At 53.8% G+C, this 25,946-nt stretch overlaps 2 protein-coding genes across 4 annotated transcripts in view; one reads left to right on the plus strand and one right to left on the minus strand.

The window, feature by feature from the left end:
* PPL (periplakin) overlaps positions 1-23,165 on the minus strand; it is a 57,151-nt gene extending 33,986 nt beyond the window's left edge. Inside the window, exons 1-3 of one of the 3 annotated variants that reach the window (XM_064592489.1) lie at positions 22,984-23,115; positions 12,759-12,908; positions 10,158-10,270 (exon numbers count right to left, since the gene is read on the minus strand). In XM_064592489.1, the coding sequence (XP_064448559.1) occupies positions 10,158-10,270; positions 12,759-12,908 (263 nt within the window). In that variant the 5' untranslated portion in view covers positions 22,984-23,115. Of the gene's footprint in view, positions 1-9,599; positions 10,015-10,157; positions 10,271-12,758; positions 12,909-22,983 lie in introns of those variants that run through there. The other 2 variants (XM_045874902.3, XM_045874903.3) reach the window with 2 other exon arrangements.
* Positions 23,166-25,341: 2,176 nt separating this feature from the next.
* SEC14L5 (SEC14 like lipid binding 5) overlaps positions 25,342-25,946 on the plus strand; it is a 39,509-nt gene continuing 38,904 nt past the window's right edge. The window contains exon 1 of the mRNA XM_045874906.3: positions 25,342-25,504. The gene's annotated coding sequence lies outside the window, so the exon portion shown is untranslated. The remainder of the gene's footprint in view (positions 25,505-25,946) is intronic.

Here is a 25,946-nt window from a genome sequence, read left to right on the forward strand (position 1 = left end):
TTAACATGCTATCAAACGTCTGCTCATATCAACATTTATTTATTTTAAAGATTTTATTTATTTATTTGACACAGAGACAGCGAGAGAGGGAACATAAGCAGGGGGAGTGGAGAGGGAGAAGCAGGCTTCCCGCTGAGCAGAGAGCCCGATGAGGGGCTTGATCCCAGGACCCTGGGATCATGACCTGAGCCGAAGGCAGACGCTTAACGACTGAGCCACCCAGGCATCCCTCAACACTTATTTATTGAACTCCAAACCTATGCAAGGCCTGGAATTAAGGGCACCCAAAGATAGGTAAGTCCAAAGATTTATTTTTAATTTATTTAATTAATTCATTTATTTGACAGAGAGAGAAAAAACGTGTGAGCACAAGCAGGCGGAGCAGGAGGCAGAGGGAAAGGGAGAAGCAGACTCCCCACTGAGCAGGGAGCCTGACACAGGACTCAATCCCAGGACCCTGGGATCATGACCTGAGCCAAATGCAGACACCCAACCCAATGAGCCACCCAGGTGCCCCATCCAAAGGTTTATAACCTAATAAGCAGGATGAAGAAAAACACCCCAATGACTGTAATTGCAAACATTCAGATTGCCTGGGTCAGGGTATTTTCATCCACTCTGTCCCATTCAGGCTTTATATCCTAACTTAATTGTGAAAATATAGTTTGACCCAATAAAACACAGGAAAAGAGCCAAAAGGAAACAAAAGAGAACACATGATAAATAGGAAATACAAACTATTTTTGTATAGGGGAAGGTCCAAACACATCAGTTATTATAATAAACGTGAATGAGTTAAACTCCCCTGTTAAAAGATAAAACTCTCAGGTGAGAATACAAATACAAAACAAAAGCCAGCTCTGTGCCATTTTATAAGACACATACCTGAAACGGAATGATACAGGAAAGTTGAGAATAAAGGAATACAGCACGACAGATCGGGCAGCTGCTATGGCAAAGGGAAAGCAAGCTGTGTGTACCTCAAGGACAAGATGGATGGAAGTAATCAGTGTAAATGTGGGCTTTGCACCCCTGGCTACATATCCAAAGACTGAAGTGTGGGCCCCGCCCCAGAGATTCTGACTTAATCTGTCTGTGACAGGGCCTGGACATCGCTTTTAAACTCCCCAGATGAGGGGCGCCTGGGTAGCTCAGTCGTTAAGCATCTGCTTTCAGCTCAGGTCCTGATCCCAAGGTTCTGGGATGGAGCCCCGCATCAGGCTACCTGCTCAGTGGGAAGCCTGCTTCTCCCTCTCCCACTCCCCTCCTTGTGTTCCCTCTCTCGCTGTATCTCTCTCTGTCAAATAAATAAATAAAATCTTTATAAATAAATAAATAGATAAAATAAAATAAAATAAAATAAAATAAAATAAAATAAACGTCCCAGATGAGTCTAATGTGCAGCCAGGGCTGGGAACCCGGAAATGAACCAGAGTAATGTGTCACAGGGTTGGGGGGGGATCAGATTGAGGAAGAATCCCCAGATCTCTACAGGAAGGAAGTCTTGTAAGAAAGGAGTACATAGTACACAGGAAGCATCCAGTAAATACCAGATTGATTGGTCAATTGACTGATACTCTCCTTACTAGAAACTTCCATGGTAATTAGACAGTAAAATCCTCCACACCCAACTATTAATCCTGGGGAAGTACTCCTAAACAGAGAAGATTGCTGGTGTAGTAACTACAGATCCGTTTCCCGGCCTAATCTCTTTCCGCCCCACAAAGCCACCCTACCTCCAGGCCCGTGTCAGGCATGTGCTCTCGGGCTCTCGTTACCCACATGCAGAAGTTCAAGCTGCCTTGGGTAACACCAGGGCTAACCTTGAAGATTTTTGCAAGGTTTAAATGGAGCTTGAGGGCGCCTGGGTGGCTCAGATGGTTAAGCGTCTGCCTTCGGCTCAGGTCATGATCCCAGGGTCCTGGGATCGAGTCCCACATCGGGCTCCCGGCTCAGCGGGGAGCCTGCTTCTCCCTCTGACCCTCTCCCCTCTCATGCTGTTTCTCTCTCGCTCGCTCTCTAAAAAATAAATAAAATCTTTAAAAAAAAAAATGGGGCTTGAGCCAATCTTGGTGCCCCCGGGTGTCAGGACATCATCCCAGGTTCAAGAGCAGGAGTGCCAGGCTCCATTTATTAAGCACCTACTGCATCTCTGCTGTTGTAAACCCACTGTCTCTAGTGTTCCCCACAAGCTTACACTACTCCAATTCACAGATTCAAGAGAGACCTCCCACCACTGTTTACTGACTGCTACGTGTGGTTGGCACTGTTCTTGGGGGTATGGGAGTGACTGCACAGCATGCAAAGTCCCTGCCTTCATCAAGCCCAGAGGGGTGGGAATGTGACCTGCAGCACAGCTGACAAGTGGCACAGCTGGGCCTGAAGGGGGGGGTCTGCAACTCCTAAACTCAGGCTCTTTCTATTCCACCCACCATGCCCTCTGTCCCTGCCCATGGGCCTCGGCTTCCCCCTCAGGAACAGTGGGGTTTGGCTGCCCATTTTACACTTGGAAAGAGTCAAGCTCCTTATCTGGGGCGGCAGGACTGAGCCCTCAGTTCCCGACACAAACTTAGAATCCTTCCTCAACTTTAAATTGGAACCACTATGTCCCCATGCCCAGGACAGAGAAGTGAAAACCAGAAAAGCTAGGAATCTGAAATCCGAGCCCAGGCCGCTGGGGCAGCAAGGAATTCTACACACAGCTATTTTCTTGCAACCATGCAGCCTTTTGGGGTCAGCGGGCAGCAGATGGAGCTGCCAGCCAGGGAGCAGCTGGGTGTGCAGTTCCCCTACAAGACCTGACAAACCCTTTGCCCAGGAAAGGGTGGGCCAGGCGGCCAGCTGGGACACTCTGGTGGCCAGCTTGCCTGCTCCCGGCTCAGAATGCCCGTGTGAGAGTAACTCCGAGTCTCTGGGCAGGCTACTGAAACTCTGAGCCTCACCTGAAAGAGAGATTAGGGTAGTATCATCCAAGAAACACAGCATAATCATAATTTAGGACAGCCACTCCAAGCCAGGACTCAACCTTGAGCCTCTTGGATGTTCATACCTTTCCCAATACCCCTGCCGCCTTCCTGAGACTTTCCATCTGTGACTCCCGATATGGAACCATCCTGCTTGCCTTCCAGGCTTGCTCCTCTGGCCTCAGGACCTGTCCCTCCCAGGCTCACCTTCTCTTCCTCCCCGAGACCCCTTCTCCCACTAGTGACTGGACTCTGAGACACAGGACTCCAGGCTCCCTTCCAGGCTCCAGCCTACTCTGTTCCTCCTGCCAGTTCTCCTTGCCCATCCCCCTCCTCACATTAAAAGACCTGAAAACCCAGGATCTAGCTCAAACACGCAGAAAAGTACAGAATAGAATCCTATCACCAAGACTTAGTTGATGTTCCCACACTGCCGTATTTGCTTTGGATTTTGTTTACAAAGAAATATAATGTTATCATTCATTATCCCTTTGGCCCCCTCCTCTGGGGGAGGGTAATTTTGGAGCTGCTGGTTTCCTCCTAAGCCCCTTTCATGCTTTCCACTACGTACCTGTGTCTATCCAGAAACATCATATTCCTTTGTATGAATGTTTTTTAAAACGTATATAAATATACTCTCTGTCTCTTTCATTAGCTTTGTTCACTGATGATTTTTCAGGCTTATGCACATGGATGCACACCTACCCCGCCTCATCTGCCCTCTGGATCTCCTGATCCACCCACCTCCTGCTGGTCCCCCAGAAGCCCTCGGGCTGGCTCAGGGCCCCTCTGCCTCCACTGTCTCAGCACTTACCACCCTGCATTGTTGTCGCCTGTTTACTGAGCACACAGAAGGTGGCTGGATGAGGGCAGGGGTCAGCGGCACTCTCTGTTCAGGCCCTCATGTTCTGTCCCAACCCCCACCGTCGTGTGTGTGTGTGTGTGTGTGTGTGTGTGCGCGCGCGCGCGTGCGCACTGCACGCGCGAGTTTAGGGAGAGAATCTTCGCAGTGCTTCACGGCTCACCTCATTCATTCATTCAGCATATGTGCTACACCAGCCAGTCTGGTGGCAGGGAGAAATCCATCCCCATCTGGCCAAAGGGCCAGAGTCAAATGGCTGCTGAAATAAGGACCGAGAAGATGGGCAAGACAAGAGGTTAGAGAGGGCTTAAGGAACAGAGACCAACCAAGAAAGAGGAAGAGAAATGAGCCAAGAGGGGTAGGAAGAGCATTCCAGGCAGGAGGAACAAGGTGGGCAAAGGCCACATGGTTGGGTGCAGTGTGGAAAGGACAGGGTGAGGGACACACATTTGTGTGTGCAGGGCTGCCGCAACCAGGGAACCCAGGGGCAAGGGGCAAGCAGCAGGGGACAGGATCAGATATGCATCTTGCAAAGAGCTCCCTGGCAGCCATGGGGAGAAGGGACTAAGTTGTCAGGGTAGAAGCAGGAACTGTGAAGAGGCTACTGCAAGTATGCAGGCAAGAGGGCCTGGGCTGCTAGCTAGGCAAGGATAGGCAAGGCAAAACGGAGGACAATGCAGGGCTGGCCCCTGCAGACAGCAACCTCCTCCTGCCTGGGGCACAAGGGGCCTCCCTCCCCAGGCTCAGGAGGCTGAAACACAGAAGGGCCACCAGGAGCAGAGAGAACAAAGACCAGAGGCCATTTCCCCCTTCCCCCTGCAGAGACAGGCTGGGGCAGGCAGGCCGGGAGAGTGGCAGGTAGAAGGGAGCTGGGAAGCCCAGGTCCTCCCCGCTTGACAAGGAGCCTTGGAAATGCTCTTAAAGGCAGCTTGTCCCCAGTGCCCAGGGCCCTTTGGGTGCCCCTCACCCTCCTTGGGGTATTGCCTAAATGGTATGAATTGAGCTAAGCCTCTCCCCCCCAAAACTTCCTATCCCCAGATGATTGCCCCTGACAATGCTCGAAATGCCAGCACTAGCAGCCATTCTAAAGGTTCAGTGCCGTTCTGTTCTGAACCTAATTTATCAGGTCTCCTTCCCTCTGCCCAGAGGAGGACTGGGCAAGTGAGGGCAAAGCCAGAGAGAGGGGAAGCAGACAGGGTTGCTGGGGCGGAGTCAGGGAATACAAAAGCCAGTGACTCCACCATCTGGCCTGGGGCAATCCCTGGAGCCGGCTGCCACCAGACGGGAGGGGGGAGTGGGGGGTGGGGGGGGACGGACCCTACTCTCCCTTTCCAGGGCCTCTTGGGCCACCGGCATCAGCCACCTGTGAGCTATGCGCCCAAGGTGACTGGCTTTACTCTTGGCCTCAGTGTTACTGTCTGAGAAATGAGACACCAACACCAGCCTGGCTGGCACGGTGTCAGAATGAGGCGCCCTAACACCCACCCATGGCCATGCTGGGCACACAGTAGGTGCTTGAGAAATGGCTGGATCACTCCAGTACAAGTCACCCATGTGGTTGGAGGGGGGCTTTGCTGACAGAACCCTCCCCAAATTGTTCAGGCTTTCCAGCTGTCACTGATCAATGTGTGCAGGTGTGTCTCCGTGGATCTACTTGAGGTGGGCGCCCCATGAATGTTGTGGTGAATGGATGAGAGTCAGCTGATCTCCTGCCCCACCTGGGAAGAGGAGACCAGCTGCCTGGTCAGCTCTGGGCTTAACACTATCCTTGCCCTTAATAGTGTGCGCTTACTGGTACTGGCTGCTGGAGTTAACCGAGCACTCACTGTGAGCCGGGTCTAGGGCTGCGCACCTAGCAACCTCACCAGCTGGGGGTTGCTATCATCACTCCCATTTCACAGATGAAGAATCTAAGACTCAGAGATGTTAAGAGACATGCCCAAGGTCACACAGTCAGGAGGGGCAAAGTGAGGGCTTGAACTCACACCCGGCTGACATCAGACTCTGTGCTCTTAACCAGCAAGAGGCTCAGGGTACCCTAGCTGGCTTCCAGGAGGGCAGGCACCCCTTTCACCAGCACTTAAAGCCTTGGGCCCCACCTCCCACACAGGGTCCTCCTCATTAAGACAGGGCGATTCTTGGCAGGATGCAACCCAGGTGAGGTTGAGAGGTGAGGCCAGGCTGCTGGGTGCTTACTGGGACCCAGGTCTGGGTGGAGGGGCAAAATTAGTCCCATTTTACAGATGAGGAAGCTGAGGCTCTGTGAGGCCAAATTTCTTTGCCAAAATCAAAAGGAGGCAGAATTCAGTCTAACTCCACAGCTGGATTTTAATCATTCCACTCCTCCCCCATGACAGGTCGGACACCTCCCCAGGAAGTCCTGCCTGATCTCCTAGGTCTCCACCCTAGCCCTGACAGCTCTTACTTCAGACCAGTCAAGGGCACCAGAGCCGATGGGCTAGAGACCTCGTCTATCCAGCTCTATGTCCCACCGCCAGGAAACAGTCCTGTAACCGCACTAGTAGTTAAGCACAACTCCATCAAGTACAAGGAGATTGTCAATGTCTCCTCCACTCCCCAGGAACGGCAGCCCTTGAGTTGTGCAGCCTGTCCCTCGGCATCCAGTTCAATCCCAGGCACGTGGTAGGTGCCTTATCTGCATTTGTTCAATAGTTATAATCATCATAGCGACCTTAGATTGAGGCCTCCTAAAACTCTCAACTCTTTCCCTGTGTTATTTCATTTAATCTTCATGCCAACAATATCATCCAGCAGGAACTATGCTTATGCCCATTCTACAGTTGGAGGAAACACCCACTCAGAGGCCAAGCAGCTCGCCCTGGGTTGCATAACCAAGAAGGGGCAGCTGGTAGGGGCTGCACTATCAGCCACAGTTCAGGGTTCAGGACGGTGGGAGCAGGTCCCCTCCAGACCTTCCCTGCTGGGCTGGATGCCCATGTTCATCCTCAGTGACCTGCACCGTCAGGCCTGACCCTGTCATTAGCTCAGGTGTGAACATCAGCTCCCACACCTGTTATTAGGAACCAGGGTGACGGGAGCAGCGGGGTTCACCTGTCCCAGCCCTCCCCAGTTTCAGATGCTAAAAAGTGGATAAACAGGGAGGGGCAGTTTTCTCCACGAAAGCTCTTCTGTGGCTTCCTGGCTTCTGGGTCCTGGGTCCCCTCCGCTGAAGACGGTGCTGCTGACCCCATGTCTGGGTACTTCCTGTGTGCTAGGGGCATTCTGTCCATTGTCACATTTGCTCCCCCCGGGACCTCAGGCTGGAGACATGTATTCACACCATCCCTGCTTTGGGGATGAGGAAGCTGAGGCTCAGAGCGGTTCCCTGACCTGTCTACAGCAGCTGTGGCAAAGCCGGGTTCAGAAGCGAGGCATTCTGCTCTCGGGGTCGGAGCTCTCACTCACCTTGCCATGCTTTATCTCTGGCAACCCCACCCTCCCTCAGACAAAGGGGGCCCCCCAAAAACTCAGGATGAATGATTGAGGGTCAGTGCCCCCATGATCCGTGACCACATCTTAGAGCTACAAGGACAGTGCTAGGGACCAGGTGACACTCAGAAGATTCTTGTTTAGAGAATGGGGCAAGAGGCTGCCCCCCAGCCCACAAACCAGTCCATGAACTTGTCCCCACCGAGGGGAAGGGGCAGAGGGATGCACTGGTCTGGTGAGATCAGGAAGGGAAGCACCCGGCCCCTACTCAGAGCTGTCTGTGCCAGGCCATAGAGCCCAAAGGAAGAGTCTGTCATCCCATCCTGGGGGAGAGAATCAGGAAGGCTTCCTGGAGGAAGAAACCTCAAAGCTGAGATCTGAGATCAATGGCTGTCAGCAAACAGCAGATGGTGGCTGCCTTGGGCCAGAAGTATGCAGGGAAGGGAAAGGGGGCAGGAGAGGGGTAGGACCCTGAGTCCTTGTCACCCCAGGCCCTTGGAGTCTACGCAGCTATAAAGGATGGGAAGTCCTTCCTTCCTATCCTCTGTTGGGAAAGCTAAGATCCTCCCAGCATGTATGATTTCATCATAACCTTGTTAGGTCCAACCTTCTATTAGGGGGACCAGACAGAGAGCTGGAGGAATTAGGGTCTGGAGGAATGGGGGAGGCAGAGGGCAGGGTGAGGCCTGGCCCATCTCCTGGTGTGTGGGTGTGTGCATGTGTGAAGAACTGGAGGGGCCCAAGTCCTGGTGGGGGGAGAACAGAACAGTCCTCTGTGGCTGGCACAGAGTATGCAATTGTGCAATGCTCCAGGGAACAGCTCAGGGACTGGACGGGACCCCAGCTAGGTTTGAGAGCCAGCTGGACTCAGCCACAGAGGAACAGCCTACAGGGCCCTGCCCAATCTCTGGGGTTGTGAAAGCCTGGGGAGGCTGCGGGGGGTGGGGGGTACTATGGAGGGGAAAATAAATGCCTCTGAGCTTGAAACAGTCCAAAGGAGAGATGGGGGACCCTGAAATCACAGGGCGGTGCAGTTTCTGAAAAAGCTGGCACTCACGGTAATGGAGTGCCCAGGCACGCCTGCACCTGTCTGAGGGGGTCTGCCTGGGCTGGACCACGGGAGTACCGTGGGAGCCCTGGCCAGAGTCTTCTCACCTTCTTCTGGGCCTGGATGGGAGTGAGGATCATGGTGAGGTGGGGCATGTTAGGGTGGATCCTGCCAGGCAGGTGGACACTGCAATTCGCCCTGTCTCCCGCCTGAATGAAGCTTGGTAAAGTGCACCCTCCTAGTCAGGAGCCCCCACCTCATACTTGTAAGGGTCAAAGTCCCACCCCTTCCCTCAATCTCAGCATCTCCAAGAGGCTTCCCTAAACCGGTTATTAAATGAATACATTAGGCTTATCAAAACGGACGTCGGCTGCCGGCTCAACGCAAACACATCAAGACATGTCATTCCCTTCCCAGGCCGCCCTGGGAACCTGAGGCTCAGAGACGCCGCCAGTTTCTGGACTGGGGGGTGGGGCACACCCCTGGGAAGTCATGCAGCGAGAAGGAGGCTCCGATGACGCCCGGCCACCGCGCAAACCCCGGCATGGGAAAAGGAGGGTGCCTCAGCCTGTGCCCCCACCCACCGACCCCCACCGACCCCCCCCACGGATTTTTCTTGGTGAAGCTCTGGAGGGCAGGGTGGCAGCTCCCGGGAACCGCTGCGGCAGGTGGCACACAGACCATCGCCCCGCCGCGCACCACCCCCACCTCTAGCCCCACCGAGCCAGGAGCACCTGCGCGCTCTCCAAGAAGCGCTGGCGAGCGCCCCCTCCCCCGCCCAGCTCAATCTCCGTTCCCCCCGTGAGCCCCTGGACGAAACTTCCTGAGTCCCCTGCGGTGCCCCTGCCTTGGGTGTAGCGTCCTCCCGACACACCACTGTCCACCCCTGCGGTGCTTCCCGTCTCAGGAGAATCCCCGGCGCAAGGGCGACCCTGAGACACAGAAGTTCCCTGTACCAAGTTAATGCTCCCTGAGCTCCTACAACTCTCCGGTGCCAAGTATCATGTTTTTCCTCGGGCGCCCCCCAGCCCATCCCCATTCCCACCCCGGCAGGGCTTGCCAGCTCAAGGGTGTCCCTCGGGAGCCGCGTTCCCGCCTGCGGCGCACCACCGGCTCAGCTCCCCGCCCCCTTGGCCACGCTTTCGGGGGGCCCCCTGCAGCTCTCCGGGCCAGGCCGCTCCCCCAACGCTCGGGGCTGTGCTTCCCAGCCTAGGGCGCCCCTCAGCGCGCTGGTTTCCCGCGGGCGTCCCGGGCGCGGCGTGCGGCGCCTGCTCACCTCCGGGTCTGCACGGTGGGGCTGTATTTGCCTTTGTTTCTCTTCCTGAAGAGCGAGTTCATGGTGGCGTTCGGAGTGCGCGGGCGGGGGCGGCGGGTCGCGGCGCCGGGCTGACAGCGGGAGGCGGGCGGGCCCGGCGCGCACCGAGGGACGGGCAGCGGACGCAGGTGAGCGAGCGGTGGCGCAGAAACCCCTATTGCGGCGCGGCGACTGCGGCGACCGGTCACTACCCACGGGGGGCGGGGCGCCCGCAGGCCTCTGGCTCTCCGGGCGGCTCCCGGAGAAGGTGGTGCTTACCTTCCCGGAGGAGGGGCCACCGGGCGGGCGGGGCTTCCAGGCCCCTTGGGCGCGCGCCCTAGGCCTGGTACGAGCGAGTGGAGCGCCCAGCCTGGGCTGGGGGTGGCACACCGGGACCTGTCGGGACACCGCCCACCCTCCCCGGCCCCCGCACTCTAGTGTCTGGCAGGTGGGCGGGGGCGCACAGGCCCGGGCATACCCAGCCCCACACTCAACCCCCCTCCCTCGGGCCTGGCGCGCCCCTTGGCTGAGGGCCCTCACCTGGCTCTCCGCTGCCCCTCGCGCGCCGCGCTCCCATCTCCTTGGCTCACATCCAGGTGGGTCCCCCCCGACAGGTGTGGCTGGGACCAGACGGGTCTCTGGGCCTTGGCTAGCTGGCGAATTACATTCGGGTGGTATCAGTGCCAATGGCAATTGAGAAAAGAGGTTGTGGAGCGCGCCTGCCTGATGCACATCCCCGACCTCAGCCGCAGCTGACACCTGGCAAGACTTCTTACCGCTCCCAGCCTCAGTTTCCTTATTTGTCAAACAGTGGTAACAACTGCCCACAGCCCCAAGGGTTAGGAGGAGAGTCCTGTTGAGAATTCACACAAAGTACTTAGCACAGTGTCTGGCCCAAATGTGCAGGAAGTGGGCTATCTAGGGCAGACAAAAAAATCCCTTGAAACTAATAACTCCAGGCCCTGGCATGATAGAAATACTTCATGGCTGGTCATAAAAGCGGCTGGATTCTCGTTCAAAATCGCCATGTTACAGAATTCTGCCAACATGTGCCCAGGTTAAATTGTGTGCCACGGTGTCCCTGGGTTAGACAGTGGGCCACTGTGCACCCGGTGTTAGGTGTGTACCAGTCGAGAAGGCTGCAGTGGAACAGGCAGTAAACTGAGTCTGGCAGTGAGCCCAAATGGGGCCTGGACAGCTGGGAAGTTTCAGTGCCACTTTAGAGGGGAGTGGAGGTGGGGTCTGAGCCTAGCGGGAAAGGAGGAGCAATGAGGTCTGCAGGGGAGGGAGGCAGGAGCCCCTGCTGAGGATCCCGAGTCCTCAGGCCAGTCCCTTCCCCACATGTTTTTATTTATAAAATAAAGACAGTGCTATGGAAATTGATTCCAAAAGGCTTTTACTGCCTCTGGACCCTGGAGCATCTGAGAGACACAGCGTCCTTTAGACCATCTCTTGTCCCTGCCACCAAAGGACTTCAGTTTCAAAGTGTTACAGAGACTCTAGGAAAATATTATTATTATTTTTTTAAGATTTATTTATTTATTTGAGAGAGCGAGAATGAGAGAGAGTACATGAGAGGGGGGAGGGTCAGAGGGAGAAGCAGGCTCCTCGCTGAGCAGGGAGCCCGATGCGGGACTCGATCCTGGGACTCCAGGATCATGACGTGAGCCGAAGGCAGTTGCTTAACCAACTGAGCCACCCAGGCGCCCAGGAAAATATTATTCTTAATGAGGCATCTGTGGGTGAACTTCAGGGGGTCTGTGAATCCTCATAGCTTTCAAAATGTGTGTCCATATGTACATTTTTCTTGGGGAGGGCCTATTGCTTTCAGTGTGTTCCTTCATTCACTCATTCAGCCGATACTAACCTTCTCCCTGCTTTGGCTGCCTGGTTCTGCTACAATGATAAGAAAAGGGGAAAAACAAAATACAGCAAAGGTGCCTTTCTCTTAAGGGATGGGGCCTGGAGGGCACAAAGGGACTCAAGTCCAGCCTGCTGACATTGGGAACAGATATCAACTGTGGGGGGAGAGGGAACCTGGGGCCTGCAGAACCCGAACTCCGCACAGAGCTTACCCACCCACAACCCCAAGTGGGCCATAGCCAGGGGCACAGGAAGGTACCTTGTTGATCCCTCTGCTTTTGCCCATGCGGCAACTCTGCCTGGAAACCCCTTTCTTACTTCTCCTTACCTATCCCTACAGGGGACTCTTACATGGGAGATAAGCATGCTTTAGGGGATGTTCGTGGCAGCGCTGTTGCTATGGAGACAGCCCTGGAGACAAGCTGATGGCCATGGGGAGACAGTGGTTAAGTAACCACTGTGCATCCACACTAGGAGACCATGCAGCTGGAAATGAATGAGGGGCAGATGTGGATACACGTGGTCAGGCACCAGAAGTACAAGGGAGAGAATATACATGTGTATATGCACAGAAAGCTTCTGGAAGGATCCACAAGAAACTGTTAGCTGTGAGTCTCCTCAGGAGGGACAAGAGAAAAATCTGAATTTTCATTGTATACTCTTTTACAGTATTTGGAGTTTATTTTTTTATCTATTTTTATTTTTTTTAATCTCTTGATTTTATCTTTTATATGTGCATGAATTGCCTTTTTAGTTGCTTTTTAAAAACTTGTTTAAAAATGACCCAAGTCTCGGGGCGCCAGGGTGGCTCAGTCATTAAGTGTCTGCCTTCGGCTCAGGTCATGATCTCAGGGTCCTGGGATCAAGCCCCTCATTCGGCTCCCTGCTCTGCGGGGAGCCTGCTTCTCCCTCTCCCACTCCCCCTGCTTGTGTTCCCTCTCTCGCTGTGTCTCTCTCTGTCAAATAAATAAATAAAATCTTAAAAAAAAAAAAATGAACCAAGTCTGGCATTTCCTCTTCCCAGTGCCTCCCCTGCTGTCCCCTCCACTGCCCGCCCCCCACCAATCCCCGCTGTGTGCCCCTCTATCAGCACCCACCACACTCTATGTAATAACCTCCTTCCTCATTGGACTTTCTCACTGGCCTGGGAAATAATGGTGGGTAAAGATTATGAAAGACATGAAACTTGGGGAATAGAAGAATCTGTGCTGAAGCCGCTCTACCCTCAAGGTGCTGATGGTCTAAGAGCTGAGACAAAGATACAACTACAAAGCCCACCTGGATGAGTCTGGGAAGAAGAGCCTTATCAGGGCTCCAAAGATGGGAGGAGCAGCCTGGGAGACCTGGGTTGGAGTCCTCGCTTGGTCCCTTTCGCCTGTGTGGACATGGGCAAGTCATCTTGCCTCTCTTGGCCTCAGTTGTCCTCATCTGTGAAATGGGCACACAACAATAACTTCAACCACAGAAGGTGAGCCCACCCATGTGTGAAGCACTTAGCATGCCCCCTGCAGTTAGTGATGGCTCAACAAATGGGAGGGGGTTACGTCTGTAGCTGGGGGCTTGTGGGGCTGAGGGGTATAAGCAGTCACAGGAACTCCAAACTGTGTCAAAACTCTGGATTTCTCCCAATTTCCAAATCTTCTTTCCCCACACCGCTTACAAAAGTGATGGTTGGGGATGCCTGGGTGGCTCAGTCAGTTGAGGGTCTGGCTCTTTGTTTTGGCTCAGGTCATGATCTCATGCCAGGCTCCAAGTTCGGTGCAGAGTCTGCTTGGAATTCTCTCTCTCCCTCCCCCTCTGCCCCTCCCCCTGCTTGCTCACTTGCCCCCTCTCAAACAAACAAACAAATAGAGGTGATGTTTGGCTTTGGGAAGGAAACCAGGCTAGAGACTTCCAGGTTAGCCTGCTTGTAGCTTGGCTGCTGATGACAGTCATGACACTGATGATATTCATGGCATTTCTCGTTTATGGAGGACGGACTCCGTGCCAGGCAACAGGGCATGAGCCCAACATGCCTCAGCTGATTGGTTCTCCCCGAGGACCCCCACTGGGTGAAGCAGGCCAGCCCTCCCCACCTGGGCCAAAGCTCTCTTATCTCATGTTCCAGGGAAGGGCACTGAGGCCCTGAGAGGCCCAGGGCCCAGCGGGGCTGTTTCCTGGGTTATTCGGCTCCAGCCCTGAGCTCGGACCCCCACCCACCTCCACCCTCCCAGCCTCCCACTGACTCAGCTGGGGAGAATTAGGAAATTCAGGGAGGAATTTGGGCTGTGCTTTACCATCCCTCCCTGCTCTGTTCTCTAAAATCTGGACTTGGAGCTGGTGCGGCTTTGTGTGCGTACACACGTGTGCACGACACTCGTCTGTGGGCAGGCCGGATGGGGTGGGAGCTGTGTTCTGGCCCCATGCATCCTCCTCTGGGCAGATGGGATTTGTTTGGTTCCGCAGAACCCTCTTATGCCAAGTGACTCATCCCCTGGTCGAGTGGGGGTGGAGGTTCGGGGGAGGGTGTTTGCTTTCCTGGGGTTTGCTTGATGGTTAAACCCACGGAGATTGCACCTGCAGGGCCTTCTAGTGCCCTGGCAACCAGGCCACCCTCGGTCCCTGAACCCTGTCCCCTCTCTGCAGTGGGGCCAGGCTGCTGACTCCCAGGAGGCCACCGCCTTCTGAAGGGTCACCCACACCCTCCTTGTTTGCTGTCATTTTTTTCCCCAGCAGTTGGAGAGGTGCTCACTCACTCACTGGCTTGGGGTGTTTCTGTGAACCAGTTTGGAACAAGAAGGGCAGCATTCTCCCCGCCCCAGAGAGAGGTGTGTGTGGGACCAGCAGCCTGTTCCTAACCACAGCGCCTTCTCCTCTCATCCCCCTGCGAACAGCCATCTCCTGTCTCCAATTGTGTGACCTCACACCCCACCTGAGGAACCTTTAAAAATGCAGATTCTAGAGTCCCCTGGTTGGGTGGGTCTAGAAGGGCCCAGGAGTCTGCATGTTAACAAACACCTCCCCCCTGGTTGCTGAAGCCCCCTTGAGAAGCACACTCTGGACCACCCTGAGAAACACAGACTGATGCAGTACCTGCTCAGGCCCTGTCTGCACCCACCAGGAAAGAGCCCACAGGCTTTAGCTTGAAGCCCCGCTGGGTTTGAATCCTGGCTCAGCCACGCACCCACCTGTGTGCCCTCGAGGGGGTGGCTTAACCTTGTGGGATCTTGGTTTCCCCATCTGTAAAATGGGGAAAAGTCAGTTGTGGCATGATGTGCCAGGCACCTGGCATGGAGGCCGCTCTCTTCCCCATTCGTCAAGGGGACAGGAGGGGACTGGCCCAGCTTCACCCTGGGTTTTGTAACATGTATTTACTTTTCTTGCAGAACAATGCAAGGGATGGAAAAATCATGCTGGCTCTCCAGCCCAGCTGGGCTGACTCACACTCAGTCCTGGACTGGGGGCCTGGTGAGCTCCCCACAACACCCCTGGGGCCAGACGGGAGGCTGGACCCTGGCAGCGGGGAGAGGAAAGGGTCCATGGTTAGTCAACCACCCTGCCTGCCCCTGAGTCATCCCCCAAGAATGTGCCTCGGGGCCCTACCCACCGGGGGCCCCTGGCAGGCTGCCCCATCCTGGCCATCTCCACACTGCCTGCCAGGCAGCGCCACCCTGCCGCCCTCCCAGAGAGCTGCTGCTCAGAGGACCCTCCTGCCAGTGCCCTCTGGATGCAGGGCTGTATCTCACAGCTGTGTCTGTTGTCAAACTATTGAATAGTGGCCACTCTGAGGCCCTGGTGCCCCTGGCAGCCCTGGCCCTTCCCCCGGGCCCAGCCACTGAGGGGTTAACCCTCAGCTCTGCCGGGGTGACTCTCAGACCCTGCCTCACCCACTCTGACCCAGCCCTACTAGCACATCAGTCCATCTGGCAGATCCAGGCCTCATCTTGAACCCTGGATTGCTTTCCAGTACAACCTGCTCCCTCTCTCTGGACACCTCATCCTAAGCCCATCCCTGGGCCTCTCAGCCGGGCCAGAAGGGCCTCCCAGTAAGGAGGTCACACTGTCAGGGCAGAGAGCGGAGCTGGGTGGGACCAGACAGGCTCTGCCAGGCCTGGGATCCCCGCAGGACAGGCTGCCCAACCCTACCCCAAATCTCCTGTCCTCCCCTAAATGCCCAACCTTTCTTCCTCCCACCCTGCCTTGTGGGGCCCTGCCAGGGCTCATGCTGCCCAGACCGGTAGGGCTGCATTTCTGGGGCCAGTGTCCAGGGTGTGGCAGCCCCTGGGGATGGCCCAGGTCAGAAGGTCAGAACACTATTCCCTCCAGAGCCTGGAGGCCTGAGTGATGGGCAAGCTAGGCCACAGGGGGCAGAATCAAATTAGGTTTTAGCTTGAAGCCAACCTGGGTTTGAATTCTGATTCTGCCATGTACCCAGCTGTGTGATCTTAGGCAAGTGGCTTAACCTCTCTGAACCTCAGTTTCCCCATTTGTAAATAGGGGAAGAGCCAGTGAGTTAGGATGTCAAATCCTAGCTCCTCTGTTTCCTAGCTATGTGACCCTGAGGAAATGTCTTCACTTCTCTGAACCTCAGCTTCTCCACCTGCAAAATGGGAATACTCTGACACCTGTTCCATAGGGTCTTGAAAGGATTCTGTGAAGTAAGACATGTAGTAATGACAAACAATCCCACCTCTGCTGAACATGTACTATGTGCTAGGCCCTGTGCTATGTGCTTGGCCTATGGATTCCAGCTTGATTGAGGTGTGATGGACATATAACAAAGGGTACATCTTTAAGTGTACCATCCAGGGGTACAGTCAGTCAGTTAAGCATCTGCCTTCGGCTCAGGTCATGATCCTAGGGTCCTGGGATTGAGCCCCATGTTGGGTTCCCTGCTCAGTGAGGAGCCTGCTTCTCCCTCTCCTCCCCACTTGTGTTCTCTCTCTCTCTCTCTCTCAAATAAATAAAATCTTTTAAAAAAATAAAGTGTACCATCCAATGGGTTTGACATCAGCACCCGACGGTGAAACCATGACCACAACAAAGATGATGAACTGGCCCTCCTCCTCTCATTTTTCAGATGTGGAAACTGAGCCTCCAAGACGTTAAGAGTCTGCTCAAGGTGGTCAGGAGAGGACTCAGGATTTAAACTCTGCAATCTGGGGCGCCTGGGGGGCTCAGACAGTTAAGCGTCCGACTCTTGATCTCGGCTCAGGTCATGATCGCAGGGTCCTGGGACCAAGCCCCGCGTTTGGCTCCCCGCTCAGCAGGGAGTCTGCTTGTCTCCCTCTCCCTCTGCCCCTACCCCCACTCATGCTCTCTCAGTCTCTAAGATAAATAAATAAATCTTTAAAATATTAAAAAAAAAACCCTCAACATCCATGCAGTCTGAGCTAGCGCCCTCGTCCCCATGTCTGCCCCCATTCAGCCAGGTGCCTGGCACAGAGTAGGCGCTCAATGTCACTGCTGAATGAATGAACAGGAGGGTCAATGCATGATAGTGGTCCCAGGGAAGGTCCAGGAGAACTGACCAAAGGTCAGTAGGTCCTGAGTCAGAACCATGGTGAAGAGAAGGTGTTTGTTCATTCATTCATTCATTCATCAAATATTTATTGAGTACCTACTATGTGACAAGTCCTGTTTTAGGCACTCAGGATACAAGGCTGAGCACAACAGACACAGATTTCTGCCCTCCGGGAGCTTGCTGCAGAGAGGTGGGGTTGGGGGATGGTGAGTTTAATGCCACCTGTGGTGGATGATGGCACCTGTCCTGGGTCCCCAGCAATGGAGCACCCCAGGCAGACAAAGTCATGGAGCAGGGGCCTGGAGACACTGTGAGGAAAGCAGTCAGACTCGAGGCTGAGGGTGGTCGGCGCCCTGGCAAGGAAGGGGAGGGAGGCAAGTGAGGGACCCTAGTTCCCTCATCATACTCCCAAACACCACTGACATTTCCACAGGAATCAGGCTCCCCCTAACCCCTCAGGGGAGGATCTTCTTGCCTCCACAGTGCCTCCCACACATTCACCCATCCATTTATTGGGCACCTACTGTATGCTCAGCCCTGGGGTTACAGCAGCTAACAAGATACAACCCACATATTCCCAGCCTGAGAAGGGAAAGAGATAGAAAAGCAGACAGACAACACATTTTAAAGAAACGAAATAACTTAAATGCCCACCAAGGGGTATGTGTGGCTGATAAATGCTGAGACAGACATCTGACATTGGGTGAAAGGGGATGGACACATGGGGGGTTTGTAGGCCTCATAAGGAAGGAAGCACTGGGGTATTAAGTGAAAAAAAAGAAGTGACCCACCACTGCATATTGCATTTTCGCCATTTGTGATGTAAAATAGAGCTGCCCCTGTATCCCTCCTGCTTGCCTAGGTCTGGGTCTGCCTGGGCCTTTTGTCCATTCTCTCTGCTGAGGTCAAACATTCCTGCCAGAGACCTGGGTGGCCAAGCCCCCATGCGCTGCCCTCCCAGGCCATTCTCTGGTCACTGGCTCAGGCTTAATCCCTTGCCTGGGCTTGGGCCCCGGGACTGATGAGTCAACACCAGTTTGGCTCTGGACAAACACCCCCTCTTTTGCCCCCACCCCTGTTCAGTCCATCCTGTTCTCCAGAAAGGGCCCAGCCTCTGCTGGTCTAGGGGCGAGTCTGGAGAAGCCCTGTCCGACGGCACTTCCTTAGATGCTGGGAATATTCCGTATACGTGGGAGGCAAAAGCCCCATGCGGCCGTTGAGCACTTGAAATGAGGCTAGTGCAAGTGAATTTTTAAATTTATTGTTCATTTTTATTATTATTTATATAAATATATATGTTAATATCCATGTGATTAATTTAAATTTAAACAGCTGCATGTGGTTGGTGGTAATTGCTTCGAGTGACTTGGGAAAGTCAGATTGGACCCAGGCATAGAGGAGAAGTGGACCACCCAGGACCCTGGCCTCTCCCCCCAGGCAGGGGCAGCTGGGGCCTCAGGGACTGAGCTGGGTGTGTGGGGGTGTCCCCTGGGGTCTGCTCTGTTAATGGGGCCAAGCATAGGTTTTGGTCCCTGTGGCCAACCTCCTACCTGCCCAGTATCTTGGTCTGACCCCAGTGTGGTGGGCAGAATCATAACCTGGACTGATCCCTTAATATTGGGAGTGCCCAGCTCCAGCACCATGGTCCAACCTCTCTCAGATCCCACCTCTCCCTCTGCCCATCCCTGCTCCCACCTACACTGTTCCAGAGGAACTTAGGATGGGGGGTTAGGGTCACATCTAATTTGCTGAAAGGCAAGGGCAACGCACTCCTCTTTCCAACCCAGAGGAGTCAGAGGCCATAGTTGTCCTGGTCCTGGTCCCTCTAAGCATTGAGCTTGGTTACAGGGACTTTGTTTTTGCAGTGACCCCAGGCCAGGGAAGCAGGGGCAAGAGGGAGAATGCACCAGGAGGAGGCCAACCAACCCAAGGTACAACCACAGGTGGGCCCTGCAGTGGGCTAATGGGGCCCCCCCAAAAAAGTTAAGTCCAAGTCCTAACCCCCTGCAATCTAGGAATGTGACCTTATTTGGAAAAAGTTTCTTTCTAGATGCAAATAAGTTAAGGATCTCAGGATGAGATTGTCCTGGATTTAGGGTGGGCCCTGCATCCAATGACAGGTGTCCTTATAAGAAAAAGGCAGAAGGAGATTTGCAACATGGAGACACACTGAGAAAAGAAGGCCATGCAGTAACCAGCACAGCTAGAGATGGAGAGATGAGATCTGATGATGCAGGCAGGGGCCACAAGCCAAGGAATGCAGGCAGGCTCTAGACGCTGGAAAAGGCACGGAAATGGATTCTCCCTTCAGAGGTTCCAGAGGGAGCGAACCCTGCTGACACTCTGACTTTAGCCCAGTGAGGCTGATTTCACATTTTTGATCTCCAGAATCGTCAGATAATAAATGCGTGGGTTTTTTGTTTTGTTTTTTTTAAGGCCACTAGAGCATTAGTAGGAAATTAATATGCGAGGTTCCTTCCTCCCTGTTCCAAGGTGGGCGGGGGGCACTCTGTGCTGCCATCAAGGTAACTTGGGGCGTGAGGAAGGTCATGGGTGAAAGCAGGAGAGCAGGGGCTGGGGGAACATGGAGGAACCTCGGAGACACGATGCTCAGTGAGAGAAGCCAGTCACGAAAGGCCACGTTGCATGTGATTCCATTGATATGACATGTCCAGACTAGGTAAATCCATAGAGACAGAAAGCAAATCAGTGGGTGCCAGGGGTTGGGGGACACACGGGGAGGGACTGCTAAAGGTTATGGGGTTTCTTTTTGGGGGGATGAAAATGTTCAAAAAATTGATGGTGGTGGTTGCACCATTCTGCGAATATACTAACCGGCACTGGCTCACACACTGTATGGTGTGAGAATTGTCTTAATAAAGCCGAGTCATCACTTTCCTCCACTGCACCATCTCAAATGTCACCCTCTCCTAGAAGTCCCCTGGAAAACGATCCCTCTCTCCTAGCTGACACTATTTACCCATTTAAAAAAAAATGTTCTCAATGTGATTTCTTGAATTATTATGGTCAGATATACATAATATAAAACTTATATTTTACTAACTGGAATTAAGATTAAAACTTGAAAAAAAAAAAAACCTTACCATTTTAACCATTTTTAAGCATATAGTTCAGTGGCATCCAGTACATTCACGATGTTGTGCAATCCTCACCACCATTCGTCCCCACAACCTTCTTTCTCATCTTGCAGAACTGAAACTCTGTCCCCGTTAAACATTAACTCCCCATTTCCTCTCCCCCTCCCCCTGTACCCACCTTTCCACTTTCTGTCTCTATGAATTTGACCACTCTAGGTCCTTCATATAATTGGAATCAAACAATATTTGTCCTTCTGTGACTGGCTTCTTCCACGGAGCACAATGTCTTCAAGATTCATCCATATTGTAGCATGTGGCGGAACCCTCTTCCTTTTTAAGGCTGGACAATATCCATGTTATTCCCATTTTAAAGGAGGAGACACTGTGGCCATACACACTGCAGGGACACTACAAGGTGGCAGGGCCAGAATTCACACCCAGGCGGACCTGACTCTAGCACCCACTGCTCACCACTCTGCCACCCAGCCCCCTCCCAAGCGCCACACTGACTCCCGGTGCACCCTACCTTTGCTCCCTCTCTCTTCCCTCCTGAGAGCTCCTGGGGCTCAGACAGCCTTTTACTCACCTTTGGACCCTGATCCCACCTGCAGCGCCTGGTGGAGTCCCAAAGCTCGTGTGGAAGTGACTAGACCTGGGCGTGGACTGGGGGTCTAGGTGCGCAGTGCCTGGCTGTGCAGCCTCCTGGATCAGGGCCCCCCCCCCCCAGGCTCAGCCTCTTGTTCCATCAGTGCTGCCCAATGACAGGTTACTACCTGCACACCTGTACATAGCCACGCTGCTAAGGACCCCTGTGGCCCTCGAGATTCCCAAATCCAGGAGGTTCCTGAGCTGCACTCTGAGAAGGGACAGGGACTTAGAGGCAGCCCTAGGACAAATGAGACGTGGTGTAGAAAGCAGATTGGAGGTTGCCAGGGGCTGGGAGAGGGAGAAAGGAGGGACTGCTTGATGGATACTGGTTTTCTTTTGGGGTGATAAAAATGTTCTGGGACTAGATAGTGGTAGATAGTTGCACAACCTTGTGAATATACAAAAAACCATTGAATTGTACACTTAAAAATGGTTAAGATGATAACTTTTATGTATATTAACCACGATTAAAAAAATGTCCCATCCTCTCTAGCTTCAGCACCATCCCGGGGCGCTCATGTATTCCAGAGCCCACATTAAGGGCCACTCGTGTCCCCACAAGGGTCTGGACTTTGGATCCCCTCACTCTCAACCCCCTCTTTACCCCATCATTTCTTGGTGTCATACTGAGCTATCCAACTGAGGACATTTTCCTGCAGGATGGATGCGTTCTGAGGATATCTGCATTTGGGTCCAGTTTTTTTTACTCAAATAAATGCATTGCTAATGGTTGAATTTCCTGTGGTAGGGGCCCATCTGTGGGGGAGATATTCAGAGATGTGGGGGTGGTTTCTGGAGTCTTCAAAAATTACCTCACCACACGGCAGCTTTGGCTTGGTCCTTTCCGCAGGACAAGTAGGAAGCAGCAGATAGAGGCTGAAGGTCCTGCCCCTGGGACTGACCTCTCACCCCCTAGAGATCCCATGGACTCAGCCCATCCTTCTAGTACCTCCTTAGCCCAGAACAAAACGCCTGGATATCTTTATAGTCCAGGCTGGAAAATCATATCTTCTGGGAAATTCAGCTACAGTCCTGGGCAGAAGAAGGCACTGGAGAACTAGGGTCCTGGGTTTGAGTTCCTTAGTAGCTGTGTGACCTTGGGCAAGTTACTTAATCTCTCTGTGCCATAGTGACCTTATCTTTATTTTTTTTTAGATTTTATTTATTTGAGAGAGAGAGAGAGACAGAGATAGTGAGAGAGAGAGCACAAGTGGGGAGGAGAGGGAGAAGCAGGATCCCCACAGAGCAGGAGCCCGATGAGGGACTTGATCCCAGGACCCTGGGATCATGACCTGAGCCGAAGGCAGACGCTTAACCGACTGAGCCACCCAGGCGCCCAGTGACCTTATCTTTAAAATGAAGATTAGGGCGCCTGGGTGGCTCAGTCGGTTAAGCGACTGCCTTCGGCTCAGGTCATGATCCTGGAGTCCTGGGATCGAGTCCCGCATTGGGCTCCCTGCTCAGCGGGGGGTCTGCTTCTCCCTCTGACCCTCCCCCCTCTCATGCTCTCTCTATCTCAGTCTCTCTCTCAAATAAATAAATAAAATCTTAAAATAAAATAAAATGAAGATTAAAATAGTTTTGATCTTAAAAGGTTTTTTTTTTTTTAAGATTTTATTTATTTATTTTACAGAGAGAGATAGCGAGAGCAGGAACACAAGCAGGGGGAGTGGGAGAGGAAGAAGCAGGCTCCCCAATGAGCAGGGAGCCCGATGCGGGGCTCAGTCCCAGAACCCTGGGATCACGACCCGAGCAGAAGGCAGACACTTAAGGACTGAGCCACCCAGGCGCCCCCTAAAAGGTTTTTTTTTAAAAAAAAATTTAGATAATCATATAACATAACGACTAACCGTTTTAACATTAACCATTTTGATGTGTACAATTCAGTGGCACTGAGTACATTCATAATGTTGGGCAACCACCACCTCTATGGAGTTCCAAACATTTTCATCACTGCAGGGGTGTTTTTGAGGATTAAATGTTTGTAAGGCTTTAGAACGGTGTCTGGAACAGTACGTGCCAAGTAAGTGCTCAATAGATGGTAGGAATAATTAGTAATAGAACGGTGCTCATAATAGGTAACACTTGCTGGGCAGTGCTATTATTAATTCGTTTCCCTCCAGCTGGAGGAGGAGGGAGTTAGGTTCTCACTCCACTTTGGGCTGCATTTTCCACTTTGAGCTTTCCGAACCCACCCGGCTGTGCCCCTCCTTCCCCCCCGGCTCCCCGCCCCGGCCCAGAGTCCCATCCTCACCGGTCGGGAGCAGGGGAGACGCTGCTGGTAGCGAGGAAACCTGAGGCCTCCCCCTCAGTCTCGGGGCCTCTCTTCTGTTCCTGGGACTCTTCCTGGCCCGCTCCCTGCATCTCCCACGCCCGCTCCTGCTTCCCCAAGCTGTCACCTTCTGTGGCAAAGGAGACATGTGTGTGGGTAGGTAGCCAAGATTCTGCCAGAACCGAACGGAGTGAATTGGAGTGGAAGCACGCCCACATCTGGGAGGAGCTCTGGCGAGCGGACCTCCCCCGCTTGTGAGCGCCCCGCCTCTCACTCTGGGCCGGCGTTTAGTTCCAGCACTCCAGGATCCGCAAGCGCTTGGAAGGACCCCCACGATCTGCCAGCCAGCACCATCAGACTTGTCCACTCAAAGAATCACTTGGGGAACTTGTTGAACAGGCAGATTCCTAGCCTCCTCTGAGCGGTGCCCGGGAATCTGCATTTTAACACGCACTCTGCTGAAAGTAGTCTGAGGAGCTGGAGAGTTTGGGACAGACTGTTCCGCCCCACCTTTCTAGGTGTGAACATCCCGCTCTGTGGTTACTAAATGCCAATTTAACGCCTTCCGTGCTGTAACAACAGCTAAGTGTTAGTGCTCACTACGGGCCCGGCACTGACGCCCAGGACAAGCAGGCGAGTTTCCTTGCTGAGCCCCGGGTACAGCGGAAACATCCCTGGACCCCATCTCCCGCTGTGCGCGGACCCTGGATTCGTGGACTGTCGTTTGCTGCCACCTTGTGGCAGGGATGGCAACTTTGCGCTCCATTTCCATTCTTGGTAACTTTAATTGAAAGAATGCGCTGACCACCTACTGTGTGCCCGGTACCCAGTAAGGTCCTGGGGTCCTGGGAGCAGATGAATAAGACAGACATGGTCCCTGCCTCACGGAGCTCACAGTCTCCCGGGACAGTAAATAACGCACAGATAAATAAAATGAATGAATAAATGATTACAGAGTGTGACACATGCTAGAAAGGAAACGAACAAGGGCTGGTTATCATAGGATGCAAAGGCCTCTGTATTTAAACAGAGCATTGTCACACCCTTTCCCTGTCCAGGACTGTGGGCCACGCGAGGGCAGGTGTGTCTGCCTGATTCCCCTTTGGGAATGGGTGAAGTCACCCAGTGCTGGCACATAGTAAATGCTCAGTAAATGTCCAATGAATGAATACACGGAAGACAAGGTTGTCCAGCGCCAGCTTGTTAGCTCTTCCAGGCCGAATAGATGGGGAGCGGGAAGGGAGGGCTTTGGAAGGGAGGCAGGGTCCCTAGGGATCTTGAGAGGGCTAGATGGGTTTGGGTATGAACTAAAAGGAGATGATGGCCAAATGTCACCCTCCCAGGGAGGTCCCGGTCCATCCTGCTTTAAATTGTACCCTCGGAGAGCCTGGGTGGCTCAGTCGGTTAAGCCGCTGCCTTCGGCTCAGGTCATGATCCCGGGGTCCTGGGATTGAGCCCCGCATCGGGCTCCCTGCTCAGCAGGAAGCCTGCTTCTCCCTCTCCCTCTGCCTGCCTCTCTGCCTACTTGTTCTCTCTCTGTGTCAAATAAATGAATAAAATCTTTAAAAAATAAAATAAAATAAATTGTACCCTCACTTCGTTCACTTCTTGAACCCTTTCCCTGCTTACCTTTTCTCCTTGGTATTTTTCACTATCTCACATACTATTTACTTCCTTATTTGTTTAATGTCTGGCCCCCCCATGAATGTAAGCTCCAGGAGGGCAAGGATTTTTGTGTTTTGTTCACTTAATGACTCTCCAGCACCTGGAAGGACATGACACTTAGTAGGTGCTCTGTAAACCTACGCAGAGTGAATGAATGATGCATGGGTGGGGCTTGGGGCAGAGCCAATATGGCTCTAGGAGTAGCCCCTGGAAGGGGCGGGGCTCAGAGACTAGGCGATCAGGGTAATCCGAGTATGAAAGTAAATCTTACTCAGAGGGGAGGGGCTGGGCGGGGCAAAGGTCTGCGTGGGGGCAGAGCTAGACTGGGGGTGGAGCCTTGGGGGGGGTTCTTCCTGGGGCTGGGCCATTTCCGAGGCTTGCAGTCTTGGGGTGGGACCAGTGTGGGGGCGGGGCCTACCTGAGGCGTGGCCAATCTGGAGAAAGGGCCGGGCTGGGGCGTAGTCAAACGGGGGATAAATAAAGGAAGGGAGGGGCTAAGACTGGGGCGTGGCTAGGGCAGGACCAGCCCAGGGCCCGGGAAATCTGGGCGGGGCGGAAGCAGGGTGGCATGGGCGGGGCCAGGCTAGGGGCGGGGCTAGGCCGGATTCTCCGCTGTCCCAGGTCCTGGAGCACTCCCGCCAGGCAGGTCTCGCTCCCGCCCTGCAGGCCCCTCCCTCGCTGGCCGGGCCCCAGGAAGCGCAAGGCAGGACGCCCTAGGCTGGGCGGCCGCGGTCGGGCCTCGCCCCAGACGCTGCGCTCGGGGCCAGGCGTCCGCTGGGGGCCCTGGAGGACTCAGCTCCGTACTGCCCCCGGGGCTACGTCCCCGGAGACTCCGAGGGTGAGCAGGGCTGTGGGGGCCTGCGAGTGCATACGTGTGTGCGTGCATGTGCATACCGGTGTATGTGCGAGTGTGTGGACGTTTGTGCGCACCAGGGGAATTGTGTGCGTGCGTGGAGTTGGGTAGGTGTGAGCTCCAGGGAGCTGAGTGTGTGTGCGAAGTTGCATGTGTGTGCAAGGGCAGCCCCGTGTGGGAGGTGGGTCGTGCATGTGTGTGCCTGTGTGTGTGTTACAGAGACAGTGCCTGTGAAATTTAGTGAAGACTGTGTGTGTATGTCAGGGTGTCTTGGAGGAAAATGGGAGGGCAGGTGCAATGATACTTGGGGATCTATAGGGTCAGGACGTCTGTGGCGAGCTGTGGGGTGCGTGGGTGGGTGATGAATTGTGGGAGTATAAGAATTGCAAAGGTGTGTTTCCATGTGAGTGACAATGAGGGGTGCTGC

The sequence above is a fragment of the Mirounga angustirostris genome, unplaced genomic scaffold, assembly GCF_029215605.1.
Source record: "Mirounga angustirostris isolate CCGP_5_RB_7025 unplaced genomic scaffold, mMirAng1.0.hap1 SCAF_5, whole genome shotgun sequence".
NCBI classification, from domain to species: domain Eukaryota; kingdom Metazoa; phylum Chordata; class Mammalia; order Carnivora; family Phocidae; genus Mirounga; species Mirounga angustirostris.